Source organism: Drosophila kikkawai, chromosome 3R, assembly GCF_030179895.1.
Source record: "Drosophila kikkawai strain 14028-0561.14 chromosome 3R, DkikHiC1v2, whole genome shotgun sequence".
Taxonomy (NCBI): Eukaryota; Metazoa; Arthropoda; class Insecta; order Diptera; family Drosophilidae; genus Drosophila; species Drosophila kikkawai.
The window spans coordinates 19841041-19866890 of record NC_091731.1 but is presented as its reverse complement, the minus strand read 5'-3'; the positions used below and the strand labels follow the sequence as shown (position 1 = coordinate 19866890).

The following is a 25850-nucleotide window of genomic DNA, read 5'->3' as shown; positions in this document are numbered from 1 at the left end:
TGAAGTCTATAAAAAAATAAAAATAATCTAAGAGTATAAATCTAATGTCCTAATGTAAATTTAATGTTCAAATAATAACTTTCATATGGCAAGTCAGCGCAGTAACTGTATGGAAAGTGTTTTCGCCTATCGATAGTCCAGCGAGTTGGCAGCCCCAAACAAACTAGGGTTGTAAAAATATATCTTTATCTTTAATATTTAAAAATAACGGCATTTCCGTTTAAAATATGGTTTTTTATTTTATAACATTTTAAATAAATGGGTACATTTATATTCAGAAATTCTGTAAGTTGATAACTAAACTTGAGTATTAATATGCACATTTTAATTTATAGTGATGATATATAATTTGAATATAAGAATTTAAGAAAAACTAATGTAAACACATTATAGCTTAAACAAAACTAAAACTATAAAAATAAATATTTCAAATAATATCGATATGTGTTCGCGAACAAATATTTATTCTTTTGAAAAAATATCGATACATATATAATCGAAATCCCTAGCCGAAAACAAACAAACAAAGCCAAGCAAAAAGGGGCAATAATTCGAAAATTACGCATCGCAGATGGACCACCACGCAACAGGCGGAGGCGCCGTCCAACCGGGCATGTCTCCCGCTCATAACCACGACGCAGACCAGCTGCTGGATCCCGTGCTCTTTTCAAACGACAATGGCAATTTCAAGCTGAACACAGTGCCCGCATTTAGGTGAGATTGGGGAACATCAAAACTGGACTCCCCGGCGGCAATGAATCATTCACGCCATTGCAAAGGCTTCGCCCGCAATGATGCACCCAATTAACCCCAACCCCCTTCACTGTTCTTCTGCAGCCTTCATTTGCTTATCTCCACGGCGATTTCGTTGGTGGGCATCGTACTGGCGGCCTCGTTTCCGTCGGATCGGCGCTGTGATGCCTACTTCATCATGTTATACCTACGGGCCACCTTCTGGGTAATCACATATGTACGTAACCATTGGAATCATCCCAGACCTGCCCCAAAAATGCCTTGATATTTCCCCAGCTCTTCGATCACTTTGTGAAGAAGCAACACGACAATCTGCGCTTAAACGGCTACCACGATTTTCATCGAGATACAAATATGCAGAAGGGGATTCCCCTGCAGGTGGTGTCGCTGTGGAACTCTATGCTGCTGGCCGTACAGGCCCTTATCCATCACTTCTACGGCGAGAATTTTTGGGAGCATTGCGCTGCAGAATGGCTGTCGCCGGTTAGCTATGTCACCGCCTTTACGGTGGCCGAGAATGTGGTGCTGGCGGTGTCTCACAGCTGCTATATTGGTAAGTTTGGCTTGGTTAAGGCGTGAATCATGAGCAAAGGCTTACTTAAGAAGGGATTTTCCTTATAATGATCGAAATTCGAAAGAAAACTTTAAAAAAACTGGAAAGATTATTCCAGATTAGGATTTTCTATAATCTAGTGAGTCAGTAGAAGTCTTTGTTAAACCCTTTTCTATTATATTAAGCAGTATGATTCAGAATCTTTAAAATGACATCATCCCGTATAGAAAATTTCCACCTATAAATTTAAAATATCATTTAAAATATTTTATTCCAGATAAAGTGCGTAAATTCAACAAAGCGAAGCTGGCCCCTGATGTTCTGCGTGGTGCAGACCGTGCCGGTGGTTCCCTGGGCCTCATGCAACCCGGCGGCGATACTGCCGAGCTGCTAGAGAAGCAGGCCGATCTTATCGCTTATTTGCGTGATCACACGCACAAACTAAACCAGAAGTTGCACCAAATGCAGACGAATGTGCGACCTGTGAGGGCTCCACAAATTCCTTAAAGACAGCCGATCAGTGACTATATATATTATTTTTTGTATTACCATATTATTTTTTCCGACGTTTCTCTTTTTATTAAAAAAAAAACAAAAACATTTTGTTCATGACGAAGAAATATTCTTCAAGTAAATCAACTGCAATAAATACAATTGGGCGTTAAACAAAAAATATCAATTTGTAAATACAGAGAACGTAACTCATAATCCTTGATCAGATATTAGGTCCCTCATACTATTGTATACTACAAACTGAATATGTGTGTATGTGTAATATTGTTAAATTAAATCAGATTTATACAATGTAATGCTAAGCTTTTTACTGGTCATTAACCATAGCTGCGGGCACTTCCAGTATTCCCAGAGAGTTATCTTTAGAAGATGTGACGATCTGTAATTAAAAAAAAAAGGACCATTAACTTGTGATTGATTTATAAGCTATAAAAAATGAACTCACTTTATCGCCAGCCACTGCCAGGGCTAAAACCAAACGCCCAGCGCCTTCAAAACGGCCTACTTGCTTGCCAGTCACCTTGTCCAGGACATAGATGAACCCATCATAGCAGCCAGCCAGCAGATAGCGCTCTTTATACGAAACAATAGACACAGCACCGTTGCCACAGCTCAACTTGGTGACCAAGTTGCCAGTCTGAAAAGAGACAATCTAATCACTTAAAGCTCAATTAACTCGGTAAACTTTGTTTTATTACTCACAACAAACTCGAATTGATATATCTGATTTTTCTGCGTGCCACAGTAAATGTGTCCATCGCTCAGCAGCAGGCTGTAAACATTCAGACCCCCTGGCACACAGAGCCGGCGAAGCAGCAATCCGTTGGTGGCATCATTCATGTAGATAGAGCTTCCCTTGCATCCGAGAATAAGGATCTTTCTCACACCCTCCTTGGTGGCCTTGATGGCAATGATGGACTGGCCAGTGGACACCAGCGACATTTCAGCCTGCTTGTTGGTCTGAAATTTGTAAAAAATTTGCAAGGATTATAATTATTGTGAGTTTATTGAAAGAAAAATATTTGGAATCTTAATTTAATAATAAATATGGAAACATATAATATATATAATATTACTCGAATAATTTAAAACAAGCAAAAATCATCACCAAATTTATGAAACAAAAATTGTAAAAAATTTAAACATCCTTTGGAGATGCGGGGTATCGATCCCCGTACCTCTCACATGCTAAGCGAGCGCTCTACCATCTGAGCTACATCCCCGTTGTGGATTCCCTTCTTTTATTGCCCTTTACAAGGTACCATCGCAACGTTAACGTCTTTGATTTTGAACCTTCCGCAGTTACGTGCTCATTAAAATTCCCAAAGTGCATCGTCATGACATTCACGCGTACGATCCAATAAACAAACCGAAATGGTCAAAAGAAAGCATTGTCCAATGGCTATATGTAGTTTTGTGTTATAAATAAACACTGCGTTGGTAGGAACCTATTTACGTATTAAGTGAATATATGTATATATATTCAAGAGAATGTTTTTACGATTTCATGATTAGATAAGACCTCTTATCTACAAATTGTCTTAGGTGGTGAAATTAAATTCTAATTTGCAATGCTTAAGGTGATTAAATGTTGATAATATTTTTGTTTGTATAGTTTGTATACCCTTGCTGAGGGTATTATAACTTTATTCAGGAATATGTATGTATATTTTTAATCAGCATTAATAGTCAAGTCGGACTGTCAGTCTGTCCGTTTCTAAGTTTTAGACCTTAGATTATAATAAAACTTTGCAGATGGTCCTCAATTTCTTTCAGGAAGTCGGAACAGGAACTTTTATACATTTGTTTAATCATTTCTAAATTACGAAATTTTTTCACAAGGTCCTAAAAGGACAGGAAAAATCAAAGAAATATATTGAAATATATTCGTCCAATCATATCCCATCAATATAATATTGATTTTTGTTTAAATCCTAATAATAGTAATAGTAGTAGTCTTATAGCTGCAAGGGAATATAAGCTTCGACTTGCCGAAGTTACATAGTTTCTTTTTATTTCTAATCTTCAAGATTTGTAAAACAAATATTTCATACATTAGTCTACGATTAATTTAATTATTTATTTATATTACTTATTTAAGGTATAACTTAGTATTCAATATCAAAACTTTAATGACTTTAAAGCTGAACTTTTGAGACTGCTTCTTTATGGGGGACTTAAATTGTTATTATTAAGTAAAATTGTTTTCCTAAAATTACCAAAAATTTATAATATAACAGAGAGGTTTAGACAATAATGTTGCAATCTTTTATGATTAGAAAGTAATCATTTCGAAAATAGAGAACTTAGAGATTTGTTTGATTTGCTGATTTGTTTTTAAATTAGTTAAAAAGTTCAAATTTGTTAACATTTTCTTGATTCTTCGACAATTATTCAGATGATGAAAACTTCAGACCTTTAAAGCACTTGAAACAAAATTGTAATTATACTAAAGCAAACTGTGAACCAAGAACAATTTACACATTTAAATGAAAGGCGGAAAATAATTGCAATCGGAACCGTAACCAAAAAACATTCGATAGCCCTGGGACAAAGATAGATAACTCCCTCCAACCCACTATTAATAAAGCGAGATGGAGCGATGTAGTGCATTTTTATGTACCGTTATGTCTTCAGCCATTCGGCAAGATGGCGTCCCGGCGCAATGTGCCTCAAAAGAAAAGCAAAAATACAAATAAATTGCTTTTGGGTGGCAATAAAATGCACTGTTCAGTGTGGGAGTGGCAGAAGCAATGTGTTTATTTAGTGGTTGCACTTGCCACACCCACCCAACTGTATGTGCAGTTGAACAACAATAGAAAAGCTCACATAAACACCAAAAAGAGTTACAGTCACTTAGGGCCACATAACGGTACAAACAACCAACCCGATGTGGCCAAGGCAGCCAATGAGAAGGCGGTACGAGCAGCGCACACCGACACACAGTCGCAACAACAAGCCATAGACAAGGCGTCAGTTTCCAGAAACACAACACAACAAAACAGGAGCCAACCAGCAAGAAAAGCCCACGCCACAACAACAACAAAAACAGGACCTACGAGAGAGAAAGGCCGAGAGCGAGGGATAGAGAGAGAGAAAGGAGCAACAGGCACGAAGACAATTCCAATTGCAGCTCCTTGGAAAGCTCTCTCCTACTTGCAGTCAGAGCGAGGAATAGAGAGATGCAGAGCCTGAGTGGACGAGCGAGCGAGCGAGCTTCTGAGAGCGCATCCTCGTAAAAAGCCTGAGAGCTAGAAAGCGGGCTTCGTTTGTATTTTATTTAAAATTGTTTTGGGTAAATAGCATATAAACATTTTATTTGCTGCTGCCAAAAACCTAACGAATGGCAGTAACTATATGCAACTAATGCTAAACTGCAGCGCAAGGACATGCGCAGACAGAAACCGAGAGAAAGAGAGAGAGATTGCAGTGTGAGTGCCGGCGAAATATACCGTTAACTAAACAGGCACACATAAAAACTTAAATAAACAACAATAGAGAGTTCAGTGGGATGGGAGAAGAGAGTACGAGCGAGCAGGACAACCCATCCTTTTCCCCAATGAGTGTGCGAGCAAGCTAGCAAGCGGCAACTGAGACTGCAAGTCCTGCAGTTTGCTGTTGTTTGTTGCAACTAACCCCCAGCCCCGGCACGTATATAGTACGCCGCATGGGTTATATACTTCTCCTCGTCGGCCAAACAACGTGGAGCAAACACGGCACACAATAAAGCACAAAACACCAGGCGAGGCTAAATATCAAGCAATAGCAGCAAGGCAGGCAAAAAACTGCAGTACCAGCAACGCCCCCTCTATGTGCTCCACATAATGTCTACGTTCTAGGTTCTGGGGCGTGGCATCTTCGCATATTTACCAAATACCAAATAACCAAAGCTCCAGACTGCACCTCCGACTGTACTTGGTTGCCTACCAAGTCCTGGGTACAGTTGCCTCCACCTACACAACAGTTGGGAGTACAGTTGCCCCCTTGCCACTACTCTGTACTTGCCACCATCTGCCATACAATTGCAGGTACAGTTGCCCCATTCCTACTAAAAGCTACACTGCCTTGGACGCCATAAATAATACGACTACATCTATATCTTTTTCATATAGACTATGCATAAAAATTAATTATTTAAATGATATTATAAAAAATGTATATTAATTCTTCTTCCTTTACTTAACCTTATATTTTATATTTTTCTTTAAAATGTATCCCCACCTCACTTCCGCATCCGGTCAAGTACAGTTGTGCACAAACGAAATAAACACAGGATACATTTGGCGGCATGAGTTATCAGCACGTCGCAGCCATAAATCGAATTTCTGCCAGAATTAAGACTTATAGCTCTCTTCCACTTCTACCCTCGATGTGAAATATTCTAATGAAGTATCAGCTCAGGACTGAAACTCCCCTTCTTCGCATTTGCTTTCCATACTATCCAATTTGTTAAATTCCGCGAGAGAAAAAAAAATATGTAAAGGAAAAATAAATTCGATTTGATTTCCATTGTCTAGACGTTCGTTTTTGGCTCTACTCATTGCCAATTCGTTAACGCCTGGTGTTGTTGTTGGCGCCGGGGCAAGGTGTGGACTCGTCCTCGAATGTGTGGCTGTCCTTTTTTGGCAGGACCCGCGAGACGCAGCACAATATTTTAATTGAAATTGTTCAAGTGTTTGTTTGACAGATAAATATTTAATGAGTCAAATTAAGTGGCGTAAAGGTATTGAAGGAAGATTGATTGACCCCCCACACGGTGGCAAGTTTCCCTGAGTTATTGGTCCAGATGTGAAATGTTATTAAAAGCGTACGGAAGTGAAAACTTTGTAATCCTTACTACTCCTAATTTCTAGCTACATGAAGGGTACTCACCGTCACATTGAAGGTAAAAATGTTCCCCCAGCGACTGCCAATGAAGGCCACTCCCCAAGCAATGTCAATCGATTGAAGGGGTTCCTTGAAGTAAACAGTTTGCATGACCCGCTCTAGGTTCTGTAAAACAAGATTTTAATACATTAATTATTAGAGAAATCAGGCAACTCACCTCCAAAGAAGTCTTCTTGAAAAAACCATCCAACGACGTGGTATAGAGAAGCGAGTCCTTTTCGCACAGAAACATATTTGTGATGGCCTCACTGTGTTTGGTTATCTTTCGCTCCAGTTTGTGGCTGATCAGGTGGAACATGTATATATCTCCATCCTCGGAGGCAGCAATAACATATTTCCTGAAGATTCGTAGCTGGGTAATGGGACTCACGACATCGTGCAGCATACCCTGAGGTATGAGCCCCACATTGCATTGGGAGTTCAGTTCTGGAAAGTCAGTCGATGGATGCAGTTCGTCGGAAAAGTGGCAGATTGGTTCAGGAGGCGGTGGTGGTGGTGGTAGCGGTGGTATAACAGCCAATGGGTGTTTGCTCACACTGGCTTTTTGTTTGCTCAAAGGTGATGACTTGGGCTTGGCGGTGGGTGGGGAGTCAGTCTCATCCTGGATCTCTTCCTCAACATCCGATAGGTTCTCTAGCCTTGATTTCTCTTCTTTAGCTTGCTCTTGGTCGCACTCCTCCTTATCAGCAATCTCTTGCTGAGATTGATCACTTACCTCATCCGATTTGACACTTTTCTTGGTGGCCCGCTTCGGAATCAGTTTCACGCGTCTGGGCAACAGCTTTACATATCTGAATCTTGTTCTGCTTCTTGTTTGCCTGACATTCTCCTCTTGTGTTGGTTCCTGAGTAGGGGATACAGGAGGAGGTGAGCTTCTGGAAGACGCCACTGGCGGAGGAGGTGCGGCTGTAACTGTCTGATTGCTAGAAATCAATAGCATTATTTTGCGACTCTGCAACTCTAGACTTTGCTTGTCCAGGTGGGAAATCTCCTGCTGAAACTTGACAATCATTTCCTCAAGAATGCTGCGCCGATTCTGGTTTTCCATTAAGTGACGGTCAATTTCAGCTATATTCTGGGTTAAAAGCTCTCCCACCTGAGCGAGAGGTTCAACTTTATCTGTTCCATTTCTTAGCTGAGAAAAACCAGCAGGATAAAAGCGGTAGAGATTGGAATCCATTGACATAAATGGCAAACCGATGGGATATGGTTGTGGATTTTGGGCTGCCGGTAAAGCTGGAGGACTTTGAAGGGGCGATAAACTTACAACGGAAGTCAATCCGTTGGGGCTCTGGGGGGCCGGTAATTTCTGAAGTCTCTGATCCATAGATGATATAGGAGAGGTAGAGGCCTTTGGTGTTTCTTTCACTATTTGTTCCACTTTTTTGGGACTAAGACCATTGACAGCCGTCTGTTCCTCCTGCTCTCGACGACGCTGCTTTTGTAGACTTACCACGCTGACGATCTCTTTTAGGAGAAATTCTATACTCTGCCTGTTGTCAGGGGCTTTGAGATTCCTCTGTATTTTGGCCACATCGATTTTACTGAATCTCTTAGGGTTATGCTCTGAGCTAGTCACAACGCAGGAGATGAAGTGCAGGCGGCTCTGCAGATTAGCAGAGTGCTGGAAGTGATAGCGATCCGACAGCGTCTCGCGAAGATGCGGAAGAATCAGCTTTTCAAAACTGTCAACCACGTTTTCTGCATCGCTCTGAAGCTTTAATCTGAAGCGCCTCTTCTCAGATTCGGTGCTACAATGGGAGTTCGAGGAGTGATCACTGGCAGCGTCATCGATAGTCGCAGGTTCAGGCTCCATAGCCTGGTTTTCCTCCGGCGCATCTATCTCCATATCCACTGTGCTATTCTCTTCACCAACATCTTCCTCAGAGGAGCTCAGGAGCTCTATGACATCCTTCGGAAGGGAACTTATCCGAATTGGAGAGGTGTTAGATTCGCTTTTGATTACTTTATTTAGGGGTATATTGATATCTGATTTGTTCTTTGTGCTCTTTGATGTTTGTTTTACCGAAGGAGTTTTTCTAGTACTTTGTTTTTTGGATTCTGACAATTTAGGAGTTCTCTCCCGAGTTTGAGAAGGGCTATGTTTCATTTCGGCTTCAGAATCGGGAGGTGCATCGATCTCTGGTACGGATATCATGGCATTGGTTTCGCTCTCACAACTAGCAGCCCTCGGGTCCTCAGATTTTCTCTTTGGCTGATCTTGAGGCAAGTCAAACTTGTTTGGAATCCTCCCATCAGGTGGGGTGGGCAATAGGGGACCACGGCTCTTGGCCAGACGTTTTTCTGCCATCATCTTGACCTCGTCAGCTGCCTTAAGCCTAGACATTAGATCCTTGGAACGCTTCATCTTAAATTCTAATTTGTTCTGTTTTCGTCTGTCTCTTCTTTCCTTTCGCTTAGCCTGGATTTCAAGCTTTTGGTTTACTTTATCTTCGTTTTTTCCACTGTTATCCTGAATAATATCACTGGGTGCATAAATCGTGTTGTCGTTTTCAGTAAACTCCTCAGTTACTTTATTTTGATTGCTGTTAGACTGATTTTCAATTTTTAAAGCCGGCTCGTTGCTTTGATGGTCGCTCTTCTTACTGGACTGCTCACTATCTTTGATAGACTTGGAATCCTTTCTATTAGTTGCACTTTCTTGGTTGCATTCCTCACTGGCTTGAAAATGCTTTTTACTGATTTCCACTTCACTAAATTCCGTTCCAGGGGCGTTGAATTCATGGAATGAGCTCAGATTCTCTTCAGTGTCTTGAAGTTTTTGATCTTCTATGAACTCCTTGCCAAAACATTTTTCTATCTCCTGCAGCAAAAGTTCGGGCAACTTGATGGCATCTACGATTTCGTCCTCGACCAGCTCCGTCACAGGATTATCCTTTGGCTGATCCAATTCAATAGCTTTTAGCTGTCGGCGAATCTCTTCGCGCAACCGTTTCCGGGCTTGGACTTTCAAGTGCTCATCGTAGATCGTGTCGCTGTTGTTGATTATATACTTGAGACTCTCCTTGTCCATGCCGGCGATGCGATTATTGATGATGGCTTCGCTTTCTGAAAATTGGCTTGTGCTGGGACCAGCGCCATTTTGGTTGCTGCTACTAACGGTTCGACGACGGTTTTTGAGAACGGGTTTGAATGTTTGGCGACTCGGACTCGAGATGCGAGCGGGTGGAGTTGAGCTGCCAACAGGGCGCTGGTTGAGACGATTCTCCTGGGTAACCGCTAGTATCTCCTGCTTGAGCAGTTGGGTGAGGGGACGTACTTGAATGCGGGGAGGATTGAGTGATGGTTGACTAGCCTCTTCGGTTGGGGTATCCTTACTGGGTTTGTCTTGAGTGGGTGATTTCAGCTTTTTACTGGGGCTTTTATCCTTTCGGTGATCAGCTTCGGAAGCTTCTACTACTTCTACTACTTTTTCCGCCAGTTCAGCAGAATCGTTGATATTTCTGTTAATGTGCCCGGTGGATCCGCTTGGATGCGAACTGCTTTCATTACCTATTGAGTCATTATGAACGGTCGACTTGGCACTATTTTCCTCACTCCACCTGCGCTGATATCTGTGGTGTTGGTCCCTGTAGTGATGATCTCGATATCTACCGGAAGTGCGATAGCTGTCCTCAGAATTTCGCGGCTTCCTGGGACTCCTCTCTAACTCTCGCTCTCCACTCCTCTCTCTACGTTCGTGGTAATTTTTCGTATGATAATCAATTCTCTGTGTATAATCTCTCTCTTGGCGCCCCCTACTTCCGTAGTTTGTATTATTGTGTCGTCGGTAGGGCGTGTCCCTGTGATTATAGTTATTCCACTACAACATGGTAAGCAATTAAAAAAAAATACAAAATAAACCGAGGATCCCATTTACTTACCGCTCTATTCTTGAAGTGACCGCTGTAAAAAATAAGAAAAAAACTCACATTAGTTAACTCTTTTCAAATTAACTACAATTAGATACATTAACAAGGCATAGCTACGGACACGCAGGGCCATTGCAAAAGGTGAAAACTTTTGCAAACAATAAAGGAATAATTAATGTAATCAAGCAACGTGCCCAAAGTTCTCTTGAAACTTTCTTGCACGTTAGAAAATGAACGTAGAAATGAAAGAAAGCTTTTGCATTAATTGAACAGATTTAAAATTTATAACCACGGAACCTCTGGCCTCCATCCCACAAAAAACATCCCTCTGGCTATTTGTGTATGCAAAGGTGCGAATTCCGTTGGCTCTTTGTTTTTTTTTCTTCTTCCTCTCGAAAAATCTCGTTAAGAAATGCTAAAATATACGACCACAAATCTTTGCGTTTGCCTTCTTTTGTTAATGTCATTTGTAACATGAACTAATTAAAAATGTAAAAGCGAGAAAGTTTAAGTCTTTTAAAAAAGAGGGAATCTGAATGTCAATTTTATTTGGAGGCTGTCGCAATTAAAACAAATAAAGGTAAGGTTCAGGATTGTGATATCTTTCTTATTAGGATTTCTGAAACTATATTTCTAAGGTAGACTTTAAGGGAATTAAACCCAATATAGAGCTTATTATATGGTTAGAAATATATTGGTTATATGAGTTTAGCTGGTAAATTCTATGTAATAACACATCTTTCCTGTACCTAATTGTTAATCCAAACAATCCTTTATAATATCATGTTATACAAATTGTTTGCCTTAAATAAGACCGCATTGCCACAAACACAAGATGGAATTCCATCGAGAAACCCCCTTTATATCTAACTTGATATGTTTTGGGCTTTAATTAAAACCAAACAAAGCAACACGCTTCTTGTCAACGCCAAAACAAAGAGTAAAAGTTGAAAATTACCTCAAGCTGTTGCACAAGGAGGCGAACCCTTCAAGTCACACCACTAATTGTTACAGCTCCTGCCCCCAAATTTTGAGTCCCCCTCCCCCTTGTTTATCGGGAGGAAACATTGTGAAAACATGTGGGAAGCGTGGCTGTGCTTAAAAACACATTACAAGTACAAGACAATTAGTTTGTCTCATATAAAACGCGACTGGCTAGGTTGGGGGTGATTCCCCCCAAAAGCCGAATTTTGTTTTCCAACGGCAAGAGTTAAACGTTTTCATATTTATGAGGCTCGTAAAACTCAATGATATACAAAATTAATGACAAAAACGTAGCAAGTGGCACTTCTTCTTAGCTGGCTCCACGCTCTCTGGCGAATCGTAAAAGAAACGCTACCTCAAAAACTTTTGTCAGCATTTACCTGCCAGCGGAACGGCATTGGGGGGATTGTGTGCTGGAAACAGAGGTAACATAGAGAGGGAATGCTGGAAAACTTATTCAAGCGTCTTGTAATTTTAATTTCAAGACAGTCTGTGACTTTTTTGGCTCAAGTATTTCAGCTTGAGGAACCACTCGTTCCATCTCAGCTTCTTTGCGCAGTTCTTTTCGACCTGCGTCTATCTCTCAGAGTGTCACGTACAATTTGGTTCCTTTTTTAATTGACTTTGGACCCGGGAGAAGTTTATTAGTTGAAGGAGACTTTTTGGCTTGATTTGAGCAGTAGGTGCTGTCTTGTATACGTGTATTCTTCCTGCTCATTAGAAAGGACTTGTCACATACGCCATCGTCTTCTTGAAGACCTGTACCGCCTCCCCTTTTCTGCTGAGGACCGTTTCCGGTTCCGATAAGGGAACGTGTTGTTGACTCTTGAGGGCTTGAGTTGGGACAGTACAGAACCGGGCTGAGTGGCATCCTTTTTCACTCATCACTGCATAAATTTTCCAAAGTTTATTTTTTCTTTCCGCAACGCGTTATGCATATTAATTTTTCCGGCCAAAGAAGAAAAAGTCAAGTTTTTATTTTTCCTGCTCCCAAAAGTATAGCAGAGCCATTTTTGATTTCCGTTTTTTAAGGACTGCTTGTTGTTGTTGGAAAAATATTATTACAACACCAAGTATAAGCAATTGTTGTAAATTTGTTAAGTAAGACAAGTTTCTAAGATACCCAATATAAACTAATAACGAGACACTGTATTTAAAGATGAATATATAGTATGGGTACATTTAACATGGAGAAATATGTAAGAAAAGGTTGCCTGCACCTATTGGTGTAATTGGTGAAATCAAGATTTAAAGTCCATACAGAGCAGTGCCCAGTCTGACATACAGAGAAGCCTTTCTTGACAAGCTTGGTGATGCTGATCAAACATATACAAAAACAAATACTGTATGAACAGTATCGGGTACAAAAATAGACACACATTAGTGCTGGTTTGATTTGATATATTATTAAAATGTTAAAAGTGGTTTCTTAAACATTAAAAAAATGTTGTTAGTTATATTTATTGTTTTTTATAGATCAATCTCAGGTTGTACATTGCCAATGTCTCAAATTAAAGCGTGGTCATGTCTTTAAAGCATTGCCGCCACTCCCCGAATCAAAGTTAAGCTGCAAACCAGTTCAGACTTGGCCTACGAAAACTGTAACCAGGTCACTTAACGACTTGCATACCAATTGATATACACTACAGGTAATTGTCCACTTTCAGGTGGGTCAAGCAATGGATATTTTAACGTTGTGCAGAAAATCCCAACAAGGGGATGTAGCTCAGATGGTAGAGCGCTCGCTTAGCATGTGAGAGGTACGGGGATCGATACCCCGCATCTCCAAAGGAAATGTAATTTTTTTTTTGCCCAAATACAACTACAAGCTCTGCCGAACAAAACACTTAAAACAATTAAAAACCTAGATATAAATACATAAATTTTCCAACGACACGAGAACAGAAATGGCTTAACTAGCTTAGACGGCAAACTTTGTCCTGGAACAAACTGAGGGAAAACAAAGCCAAGCCGGGGGGGAAAAAATTAAAACAAAAGCCTTTGGCTCATAAATAGCACATCATGTATCATTTACAACACCCAACTCAGCTACCTCAGTCCGTGTCGTGGAGTATCTGTAGCTGCCCGGGGGCTCAGGGACCACGTTTTCCGTCCCCCGACAGCTCCAGCTCCTGTACAGCCTGTGTTGCAGATCCAGAATCCGTCTGAGTCTACTGTGCTGACTGCTGTGGCTGTCTGGTTAATTGCTGGCAAAGTTCCCTGCGATGCAGGCAAGTAAACAAACATTGGCATATTGTCCTGATTTATGTGCGACAATGTGTTCCCTCAGCCATTGCCACAGTCTTTGAAATACACTTTGAAAATAATATGAAATATTGGCAACATACTTACAATATCAGAAATGAATATTCAATATATTCAATTCAAGTATTTAAATTGTATTCATTTTCGTTTTGATTTCTTTTTTATTAAATACAATTAAAGTAGGCAAAGCTTAGCCAGAATTGTGATAAAAATCTTTTAAATAAAATCCAAAAGCAGAATTAATTATAACCTAAGATATGTTCTAAGTGTAAAGGATGTGATGAGGGCGCAAATCAAATTACGCGTCTTGATTGCCGACATGGGGGCGGCATTGGCATCTAAGGGATGCGGATGTGAGTCCATGGATAATGCTCGCTTGGCAGCTACAAAGCAACCTTTGAATATTCATTAGTGGCAACATCTTCCCGGACATAAGCCTCAGAATGCAAAAGACAAAACTGCCGACGTCTGCGTATTTTGCGTGGCAAACAAAAAAAAGGGAAATAATCCAATTGGAGATGCGGGGTATCGATCCCCGTACCTCTCACATGCTAAGCGAGCGCTCTACCATCTGAGCTACATCCCCACATGCAATAAACTTGGCCCAAGTGTCCAAAAAAGGTGTTTGACCAAAGTGCAAGACAAGCCAAATTAACATTTTGGCCAAGAGAAAGGCAAGCTGTGGTCAGCTAAGGTTCGCTTTGGTGTCTATTTTCGGTTGGTATTTTGCTGGATTACATTGGGCAAAGTCATCTGAATATGCAATTGTTTACAAATGCTTAACTTAATTATTAATATTTTCAAAACGTCGCACTAAATTCCTATTTTGAATTAGGCAAATAAACACATTTATTTTAAAAGCTGTAGCAAAAGAGAAATATTTTAATTTGCCGTAGTAAAAAGCGTTGCTAATAATATTTGCCAGCAAATATAAATAGCAATTCTATGAGGCATTTTTAACAATCAGTCAAAATGATAGACCTTTGGCGGACAGACATTGTTATAGTCCTAACACTTTGGTATAGGTTCATAACAATAATAACACAACTGGAAGAAGATTCTACCTTCTATAACGATTATACTTATACCGAACCTTAATATCTTTTAAAACATGTGTTATTAAATAAGTTCAAGTGTTTATTTTTGTAAATTTAATTTAATTTTTTTTTTTTTTACTTTGTGAAATAATAAATGTTATTTTAAGTTGGAAATTAACTGAGTTACTCTTTTATAAACATGTTATCAGGCAACAAGCATCTTATCCTGAATACAATTTTGATATCCACCCAATAATCCTGAGGAAAGTAAAGTCTTGAACCCAGCTATTTATCGTAAAGAACTTACCAGAAAAAAAAGCAAAACCATTTAAAAATTGCAGCTTGCCGAAAAGTTTCCAAAGCCTCCCGCATAATCAACTCTGTCCCTAAGAGTTTTTGCAGGGGAAAAAGACTCCATGAAACGGCAAAAGTAAGAAATAACAAACAAACAATAAAATATTGGGCACATTAATGTTTAGTCAGACGTAAAATTACTTTTAAGTCTACTTCGAGCTGTGGCCCAGAGACTCCTCCACTCCTTGGAGAATCTCAGAGACAATGCCGGGGGATTCGGCTATAAAGACGTTAGATAAACGTTAGATGCATATTTATGATTTGACACTCCAGCAGTTCGTGGCAGCAGGAAAAATGAGGAAGGGAGACTTCTTGGTCTTTGCTGTCATTTTGCTATCGCGCTCGATAATGAACGATTTTTTATATTTGCCACCACGACAAATACCTAAGAGGCAGAGAAAAGCCAGACGATGATGGGCAACAATAATAAAAGTTTATGCAAGTACTCTGGATTTAATTAAGAATAAGAAGAACGCACAATTTTCAAACTTTTCAATTGCCAGATGCGCCAGCAAGTGTCTCTCGCCTAATCGGATTTGCCAAAGATATTTTTATGATTATTTCAGAGTTATGGAAATTGTTTACGTTAATTAGAGCGAAGCTGTGAAGAGTGACAACAGAAGTGAACAAGCTCGAAGGCGAAATGGTCTAATATTTGGGAGGTAAAATATATTTGCGAGGGGAAATAAGAAATTTTGGGAGTTCAAATTATGACGGAAGTGTTTAAGAAGCAAAGAGAATTTAAGAAATGAAAAGAGTTTAAAGTTATTATAAGAAAAAATATTACAAAGACTAAAGAAGTACTTTTATCAAAACCAAAAATGTATTAAAACACATTTTCCAAGAATAAATCTTTGAAACTTTTCCCATTATTTCAGTCTGATTATTTATTTACAAGCCTTCATTACTAAATAACTTTGAAATCGGTTTTTTATGTAATTAATCAGTATGCCAAACAATTCGATTGTTGACCACACACAAACAAACAGATGTCCTGCGAAGTTAACTCAATTACAATAATTTCATTGGCGTTAAATGGCCCTCTCTGTCGGTCGATTACCACACACCCACGGCTCACACGGGCTCAATGTGTCACTTAATTGTTTATGAATTGCTCTCACTTTATGTCGGCGCATGTGAGTGTAAATGTGTGTGTGGGAGTGCGCCTGTGTGAGTGAAATATAAATCAGCCTGCGTGTTAGGCTATGAATTTTTTGTTGTCAGCATCGCGCGGTTGACAGAACGGAAACGGAAGCTGGAGTGTTGGGTGCCCGGGCGTTTGTTGATGTTTTCTTTTATTTTCGATTGACTTCCCTGCGGTTGTTGCTTGTTTGGTGTGATGAATATTTAATATTGAGCGGATTAATGCTCTTAATTTAATATTTTTATATTAACTTATTAAATGTGTTATTACAGTTATTTTTATATCTCTGCATAAAAAAAAACTTTAAAAGAAATGGGTAGGTTTATGCAACATTTGTATTGAAAGGTTCTGTTGAAATCAAAAATGGTTTCTAATCAAATTTTTTGCTTATAATTTACAGGTGTTGTTGGTAAAATCTTAGAGCATCCTACCCACTATTTAATTAGCAAATGCAAATCAGGCATCTTTATCATACAAAATTTCTCAAATTTTCGTATTCTAAAAACTACAATTTGGCAAGTTATATATGCTATAAATAAACATAAACGGAACTTCTCTCGACTTCATGTTCTCGATTTTAATAAAAAAAAAAACAAATTAGTATCATCACATTAAGAACATAATTTTCTTAAACCACTCCCGTTCAGAAAAACGAATCGAAAGATTGAAAAATCAAATTAAATACAATCTCCAAAGCGGATTAAAGGTTTTTTTTACCACATGTTTTTGTGACAATATTTTGAAATATAAATTTAGGAAAATCACTTATACATTTACGGATACTTTGTTGGCTTTGTTTTGATTGATTAGTCAGCTCAAAATTGTATTATCTCAATTATTTTTTAAATAATAAGTTACGTTCTGAATGTTTTAAGGTTAAAGTTTTAAAAATATACCTTATTAGTCTGATTTCACATGTTTTTCCACTTATTATAAAAAATTGTTTATTTTTGTAGGTTTAATCAAAATTTTGGAATGGGTTTCCCCCAAAAAAATATATGGATATTGCAGCGGAACTACGGATTATTGCCGATGACCGTTACGACAACAACAGTACAACACACAACACTACACAACACAACACTGGCCGTTTTTCGTTCGCTCGGCGAATGCCGTTAACCGACGGCGTAAGCTTCGGGTCCTTTTTTTTTGTGCATGTTTCTTCCTTTTTTTATTGGGGGCGGGGGAAGAGCTTAGAGAGCACAACACACAGCAATAGCAATATAGCTGCAATGGCAACGACAACAATAGTACATAACCAACTATACAACACAACAACAGAACGCACACTCACAGGCTCGCAGGAGCAGGCTGCAGCGAACGAGCGACGAGCCGACGGTACATAACACGAAGTCACGGCCCGAGAGCTGCAGCAAAACAAAACACAGCACAAAACAATGCAAAATACGGACGGCAGCAACAACAACACCAACAAAATGTAACTAAATACGATGCAGCCGAGTGGCAGGGGAAATGGGGGAGTGGGTTGGGTTGGGGTCCTCCATCTCCCCCTCTTTCGCCCGACCACTTGCAGCGCCGGCAGAGCGAAGGACGAACGAGCGAGCTGGAAAGACCGAGTGCGACTAACGGTAAACAGGCCAAGGAGCAGAGCAATCATCGTCCCGAGAGCTGCTGAGCTTCGCATCTTCGCCTCTCACGAGTGCCAGCCGACAGAAAGAGAGAGAGAATGAACTAGAGAGAGAGAGAGTGGAGAGCAATGATGGGGGGAATAAAATAAAATACAAGCAAAACAACATAAAACCCAACAACAACTGCCATAATAACAACAACTGCAGCAGCAGCAGCAGCACGTGCAATTAATCGGATGCTTTTTCTCTCTCTCTCTCTCTCACTCTATTGCGCTCTTTCTCTATTGCTCGCCCTCACCCCCACACCCACTTTAGCGTTGCAATCCGAGTTGCCTCTCTGGTTGGCTGTTGCATATTTCCCGGCGCTGCGCTGGTGTGAGTGTGTGTGTTGGCATTTTTGTTTGGTAAACTGCATATACAACAATACAATAAGCAAGACATCTAGGGGGGCGAGATGATGGGGGCCTTTACATACGGGGCTATATGAATGAAAATTCGGCGCATGCCATTTGACGGCCTTCCTATAAAAGTCAGTTAGGCCATGTGCACGGGCTCAGTTGAGTCTCAACTACCAAAGTCCGGACTTCGAGTTTAACTCCATCTCCCCAAGAAGACAGCCGCCAAAAAAACAGCACAAAAAACCCCAAATAGTCAAGGAGAAAAGTCCGTCTGAAAAGTATTTTTGTCGCTGCATGGAAAAATTCCTTTGCTAAAGCGACGGCAATCGGGTTCGCCCAATATTTTGGACGTGAGTGTGAGCCCCGTGCTCGCCAAGGTGAGTTAGTGGTGAAGTGTGGAGAGAAGAGTGTGGTGAAGAGAGAACACTTCAAGTGATTCGGGGTGCGATCTGTTATAAAAACTAAGTTTACGCAGGAAAAAACAAGATTTGTTACCAAAATTAATAAGATTATCTTAGCTTATCTTGTATGATCCTTTAGTCATACGTGACGTATGTGTAATATGTGGAGTTTTAGCTTAAAACTTCACATATTACTCATACGTGTGGTGAATTTTAAGAAAAAGGGTAATAATTAAATTGTGTTTCTAACCATAATATCGTTTGAACGATAAATATGAATTATAAATGTGATTAACTTATGTATGTGGATGTATGTGATTCATTGGTCATACGTGACGTATGGGTAATTTTTATAGTTTCGAGCTAAGGTGAAAAACTTTTGGTTATTATTTGGTTATTCATAAATTCTCTGATATATAAGAAATGATAATTTGATTAACAGCCTTTGAGGTCTGTGTCTAATCCATTGGCCATACGTGACGTATGAGTAATTTATAGAGTTTTAGGCAAAAGTGAATGAATATCAAGAATAAATATAGCGCGCTGAGGAATACAAACAAAATACAGGTTATATATATATTTTTTCTAATGATTAAAACACTAACAAAAAAGTTTCGTTACTACTCATGTTTATTGCATTATCCTTATCTTGCAGAAATTAACCGGCACCACAATTTGTAATCTCGAGCCGCACGGCTTTCAAGGCCGTTTAAGCCAGTTCATCGCCTCATCATCAGTCAGTTCGATCAATTCGAACCTACTGTAAGTAGAACACCATGCGTATGCAGAAGAAAGTGCTGGTGGCACGACCTCAAATGCAAGGATACAAAAATGATCTCTTGAAGCGGTACAAAACGACGAAATCCAGCCCCAACACGGCTAAAAATCAAAGCAATGATATATAATGTCATAACCAAGTATACTAATAACAACAATCAATCAAGCGATATGTAACCAATCGTAGGGCCACTATGTATGCCGTTAGTCAATGTATTAGCCATATCTGTCTCTGAAACTAGAACACCTTAAACTTACTTAAACCATCACAAACTAGGGACAATGCATCTAAATAGGAAATATTTAGTCTTAAGATCAATTACAATTAAATAACATTCACTGTAAGACTCCGAATCCGAACCATTAGGGCCCAAAGGAAAGACAACCTATTCAAATTCAATCGTTCGCATCTAACTTTTTCATAAATCCCGCTCCGAGAGCTAAACATTGGCATTGTCTGCTCTATCCGGGGCATGTGATCCGCTTTAACTTTTTCGATCTGAACAAAATTATCCGAGTGTTCCTTAGGAAATGGGTGTCCGAACTTGCTAAACGCGTGCGCGAAAATATCACTGAGAACGGAGGCCAAAGTCCGGACATTGGCCGTAATCGGGATCTGCGAGCCGTACGTTAGGCGGCTGTCGCCCCTCGCGTCGGTCGGGCGGGTGGTGGGTAACGATTTACCGTTACACGTTGGGAATGCGTTCGCAAAAAAAAAACCGTGAACAAAAATCGGATAAGTGAATGTTTTACTAAATAGATATGCCTAATGTGTAGCATGTTGCATGTAAATGTTGAATTTTGAGATATTTGGTTCTTTTAATAACGTTGTTTTGGGGGATTGGTTAATTATATAAATATCTAATTTACCTATTTTAAAAAGTTATATTTTTTTTTTAGGAATCAATTTACATTTTTAAAAGGTTTTTAACTTCACTTGCAAATAGCAGTTAGTCAATTTTGCTACAAAATTTGAAGAAAGACTTAAAACTAAAATTTACAAAAGGTTTTAATTTCCAAATTAAAATATAGATCCTTATTATTTCCCTTGACAACTTTTTTTTAACAAGAGATAAGCCATTTCCCTGTCAAAAAATAGACACCCGAATTTTAAAAAAATCCAAGCAACTTCCTTGGGTGACTTTTGCCAATCCTTTTCCCTTCCCGCCTGCTGTGGCCAACCTTGTTAACGCTCCTGGGGCTGTCAACGGCGTCCACCCAAGAAATGCATATTTAGTCAAGTGTTAATAATGTGGCTGCCTTCTGGGGATCGCCCCAACCACGAGTCCTTGCCGATGAGTCCTTAGCCGGGAAAGGTGCAAGCGTGCGTTAAGCCAAGGAACTCACGCAAGGCAAACAAACAAATGGCACAAAGGGATAAAAAAAAACAAAGGAAAAGTAAGGGAAAATAAAAAGGAAAACTTGCCTGTCCGCACGGCCTCGATGCCAGGGTCGCGAGTTATATTGCATAGAGTTGTTCTGCCGCCTGTAAATGTGAAAAAAAATCATAAATAAATAAAGAATTAAAATAAAAGGAAGGGAAATAAAAGAAAGCCAAAAGAAATGCATAACTAAACAGGGAATAGAGGTTGTGAGACATTGCAAGTTGGGGCTGCTGTTAATTTTGTTATTCAAAATGTGTGCCCCTGCCCCCAGTTCTCGCAAAAGTTGCGACGTTTATTTATTTCCGCATTGCAAAGGTCCTTCCTTTACTTTTTCTTAAGCCGTCGTGGGTTTTCTTTTGTCATCCGACTCGAAGGGAGTGAGAAAGTTGATTTTTATTCTTAAGGCCTGCATTTGAGTTGATAATGAAGGCAGACATTATAAATACACCCCCTGCCTTTGTATATTCCGCAAGGATTTTAATTTAGTGGTCTATAATTAAAAGTGATGCGTCGGAGGGAAGGGAAGTCAGGTGGTGGCCAATTTGCACACAATAAAAAAAAAACGAGAAAAGGAAAGTCACTGTCAATGGGCAGCAATCCCGCAGATACAATTTACGTTCGTACGTCACGTAGTTTCAACGTCAATTGCCCAGTTCGGAGAGTTTGGCGGAATGGCAGGTGGGGGGTGTCCTCCTGAACATTGAACGCACTCACACGGAAATTTCAATGACAGGCCAAGCCGAAATCAGAGGCGTACAATAAAGGGGGTATGTTTTGTTGAATTTTAAACATTTTTTACTTATTAGAAGTATATTCGATTTTCAAAATTATGAAAGAGGGGTAAGACAACATTATTAAAATAATTATTTTCTGATAAAAATACGCATGTAAAATATTGAATAAACAGATATTTAAAATCCATTCACCCTCTTTTAAACTACTCTTCTGTATATAGGCAGGCAGGACCCAAAGTATCTCATGGATAGCCACAGGCCGTTGGCCACCCACTTGAAAATTTATGTGTTAATTTTAAGGTGCCCCAAAGTGGGAGGAGAACATTCAACGGGAGAGCTTTAGGAAGGTTTTTCTTTCTTTTTTATATATATTTTTTTTCTTCTCTTTTGTATTGGCCAGCATTTTTCACAAAGTTTTTCCAGGTGCTGCCAGGGTCAGGCGCTGTTGGTGGGTAATAAATGAGCTAATAATAAGTGAAATGTGCTTTTGAGTGACCCTAAACAATTGCTCCGAAGGGGAAGTGGTCGGCAAAATGGGAGAGAAAAAGTAAGGGAGACCGTAGAAATTGCTGTCAAATTGGGTTTGGGCAGCTGAAAAATGCGCCAAAGTGTCGAAAATTCCGTTGGTGACATGAAAAGATTTGTTTATAATTAATTTTTACCTTTTCTGGATTTTTTTTGTATGCTCATTTGTTTCAAGCTACGAAAAAATACAGCGGTTTGAAAACATGTGACGCTGAAGCATATTAATTACACTAATTCCTTTGGTACCCATTTTTTTGGCTAAAAAACTTTTTATTGGGATTTTTGTTAAAAGGAATTTCGCTTGATTAAAATATAGAGAATTTAAGTAGCCGATGAAGGTATGCTCTATGACTTGCTTTAGATATTTATATTTAATTACCATTGAAATAATTAGTAGATTAGATTGCAATACTTCAATGTAAGAAATACTTTAATACTAAATTTTATTAATCGAAAATACTTTCCTTTTAAAATATTTCAGGGTTTTGTATGAAGATATTTTCCTTTAGTAAACAGAATGTGGTAGAATATTTTAAGGATGTATTTCTTATAATATAACTCTCATCAAACCTATATTCCTTGGCCAAATCTACACCTCACTTTTGACATTTATGAGTGGCTCAATGTGTTCACTTCTGTAGGGTAAAGGACAATGAGTTAGTAAGGGGGGAAAATAACAAAAGCCACAACAGACAAGTGTTGACGTGTTGAACGAAAAAAACAAAAATGCAAAATGGCTAAAAAAAAGACTCAATAGAGAAAAACAGTAGCAGAAAAATGTAAAAAAAGGTGGAGCAAGAATTTGTATCCGCTTGCTGCAAATTCCAATCAATTTTTGTTGTTCTTGAGGACGATGCGGGGCGACTCATTTGCCGGAAAATTGAGTAGACATGCATGTCCTGTGGACGAACGGAAATGGTCAAGATGCAGGTTCCAGCCAACAGGACCATCAATTAGAGTTTTTTTCAAATGCTGATGGCGGGCATCTGGTCCTTTGTCTTGGACGATGGAGTCGGTGGCCTGTTTGGTTAGCAAGATGGAGCCGGCAGAGCCGCAGGTTATGGCTAAGGACCAACGTCATTGAGACAAGCCGGTCGCTCCGGCAAACAAGCAAACAAACACAGTGTCTGTTACTCAGAGTTCTCTGTTGTTTGGCAACTTTTGCGGCCTAAATGGAATTTTGCGTTTGCCTAACTGGCAAAAAATTGGCCAAGTAGTTGTGCGGGATGGAGAAGGTCGCACTCGTCGCCTCGTCGCAATCCATATGCTATGTTTTGATATGTGGAAAAGTCTGCTGTGAATTGGAAATCGAAGTTAATATGCTCCGCAGACTGTGAAACAAATCATTTTCAAGTTGTTATAGGAAATCGACACGTTTTTGCCATTTTATATTTATTATGAGCGTTTTTTGTTATTCTCGTTTTTCTTCGTTTGCCAGCAGATGTTGCCAAGTGTCAGGGTGTGAGGAGGGTGCCAAATGGCATAAAGCCTAATAATTTGATGATATTTCATGGGTGTAAAGTGGCGGGAAATATTTTTCTTAAAGGGGAGATATCTATTAAAATTAACATATACAAAATAAAATTTAAATAAAGCTTTAAAAGGAAAAAGCATAGATTACTAATAGTCTTCTTTTTGTTTAAGCATTTAAAAGTCCTTCATCATATTTCCATTTTTTCCCATAATTATCAATGTCATTATTACATTTCTTAAAACAAAATTGTTCTATAAAGACGACTTCCATATTCTGTAATGGCAACTTCAAAAGCCCGCACAGGATACGACCACTTGAATATGCAAAACAGAGCGCAAAAAATTCGTTTAGGTAAGCTATTTAACGAGGCGTTAGGGCGGCAGCAAAAAATCTCGTACGCAACACATTATATTTATGCGATACTGAGAAGAAGCTGCGGCAGGAATGGGGTCGTCATAAAATTAGTAAGCACGTGAGTGGCCCCAACCTCATTATCATAACCAAAATCCTGCAAAATAGCAGGGAAAATTATGCTAACGTTGGCAGTTTAGTTGGTGGTCTTCAAATACAGAAGAACATCAGATATATAAACCATTTAAAAAGAGGATATTTTGAATTTAAGCTGAGTTATCTTTAGCTCAATAATTAAATATATGTGTTTAGGCATCTGGAACAATAGATGATACCAACATTTGACAAAACATAACATAACATAACCGTAAGGCCAAGGTAATGAGGTATTTACAATACAGTTGACAACATTTTAGTCTCAAGGAGTTTAACTTTCGTTTTGTTCGTAAATATTCCCCAGAAAGATGTGAAAATGTCTGGTCCCTACAGATTGTTACAATTGTTTTTACAAAACGTTGTCTCAGGTCAAGGCAGGTTTGTTCTTGATGTGCAAATACGTTTCCTAGGCAACCCTTTATTCTGCCTGACATGTCCTGCCTAAAATAAATCTTCATGTAATATGTGTTCAATAAGGAAGTACTTGCCAATTGTTTTGATTTGGCGGACCACCTGTGTGTCCCGACCCGCGCTCTGCATTCTTTCCCGACCAGCCCGGATCTCCTCCTCCGGCACTGGCCGCTCCAGTCGACGCCGGAGCCGAGTCCCCCGATGGCTGCTGTTCACTCATGGTCGGGGCAAACTTAATAATCTTATGATGGCATTATTGCGCTGGTAGGAAATGTTTATTATTGTGATTAGGGTTACATGCGTGCAACCGCGACGCGCCGGCTAACTTTGTACTGATTGGTGCTTTAAACGACCGAATTCCGAGCCACTGGCTTTCCTGAGAACATTAAGGCGTACCGATTTGAATTTTTGACCGAAATATAGCACAAAAACTAAAATAAATAAAAGAAAATACGCCAGAACGTTAACAAAAAATTAACAAATCCGAGAGAGCGACTAGAAACAGCTGATGCGTTTATCGATTGTCAGAAAAAGAGTGAATCGATGGGCGGTGCTGCCACCTCGCTGAAACTTGGGCGGTCATTCAAAATTGCTGGCAGCAAACCTAAATGGTGGCCTGTCAGAAATTGACAATAAAAATGTTCACCATAATAATATTATTACTACTGTTTAGTAACATTAAATATATTTAATAATATTTACTGAAAAACACTCCTATAATAATTAATACCCTTTGTATTCATATTTTTATTTTAAGTACAATTCTATTTATTTCACATTTTATTGATTGCTAGAGAAATACATAGATCAGAAAACCAATAAGCACGTAAATTTTGAATGTGCGCTTTTATTGTCTTGACTTTATGCAAATGACTTGGCGCTTGCTTTTATCAAATTTTTATTTGGTTTGCATCTTGTATTTATTTTTCGAGTCGATTTTTCATTTCGGGCTTGTTGGGTGTCTGTTGGGGGTTTCTTTTAAATTTCCATAATTATATGCATCAGCTGGCAGGTGACTGTGAGGGGAAGACAAAGGACGTCAAGCGCCAAACATCCTGGAAAACAATGCGAAGGAGAGAACAAGAAGCAGGGACAATTTGTGTGAGTCTGCGTTTTGTTATTTTTATGGAAGAATAAACCTGCGCCAAAGTGTAAATATTGACAGTTTTTAAATTATAATCAAAGTGAATAAATAATAAAGCAAAGCTATGAAAAAACGAAACATTTTGCGTAAATTAATTGGGTGTTGTCTGGTTTGGAAAGTGGCGGGCAACTCTGGGCTGTTTC

At 39.3% G+C, this 25850-nt stretch overlaps 2 protein-coding genes and 3 non-coding genes across 5 annotated transcripts; 2 read left to right on the top strand and 3 right to left on the bottom strand.

Moving 5' to 3' along the window:
- Positions 1 to 495: 495 nt before the first annotated feature.
- On the top strand, positions 496 to 2115 carry LOC108075620 (transmembrane protein 192). The gene is made up of 4 exons (XM_017168154.3): positions 496 to 714; positions 838 to 970; positions 1030 to 1306; positions 1584 to 2115. Exons 1-4 carry the CDS (start codon positions 572 to 574, stop codon positions 1811 to 1813), a joined length of 783 nt encoding a protein of 260 aa, XP_017023643.1. The 5' UTR covers positions 496 to 571; the 3' UTR covers positions 1814 to 2115.
- LOC108075619 (putative leucine-rich repeat-containing protein DDB_G0290503) lies at positions 1893 to 25063 on the bottom strand. The gene is made up of 8 exons (XM_017168152.2): positions 24641 to 25063; positions 20954 to 21013; positions 10591 to 10612; positions 6864 to 10529; positions 6692 to 6811; positions 2522 to 2779; positions 2265 to 2456; positions 1893 to 2198 (listed from the first exon to the last, which is right to left on the bottom strand). Exons 1-8 carry the CDS (start codon positions 24781 to 24783, stop codon positions 2127 to 2129), a joined length of 4533 nt encoding a protein of 1510 aa, XP_017023641.1. The 5' UTR covers positions 24784 to 25063; the 3' UTR covers positions 1893 to 2126.
- TRNAA-AGC (transfer RNA alanine (anticodon AGC)) lies at positions 2970 to 3042 on the bottom strand. Its single transcript has one exon. It is a non-coding gene; the product is annotated as a tRNA-Ala (tRNA).
- On the top strand, positions 13278 to 13350 carry TRNAA-AGC (transfer RNA alanine (anticodon AGC)). The gene has a single exon. It is a non-coding gene; the product is annotated as a tRNA-Ala (tRNA).
- On the bottom strand, positions 14341 to 14413 carry TRNAA-AGC (transfer RNA alanine (anticodon AGC)). Its single transcript has one exon. It is a non-coding gene; the product is annotated as a tRNA-Ala (tRNA).
- Positions 25064 to 25850: the final 787 nt, after the last annotated feature.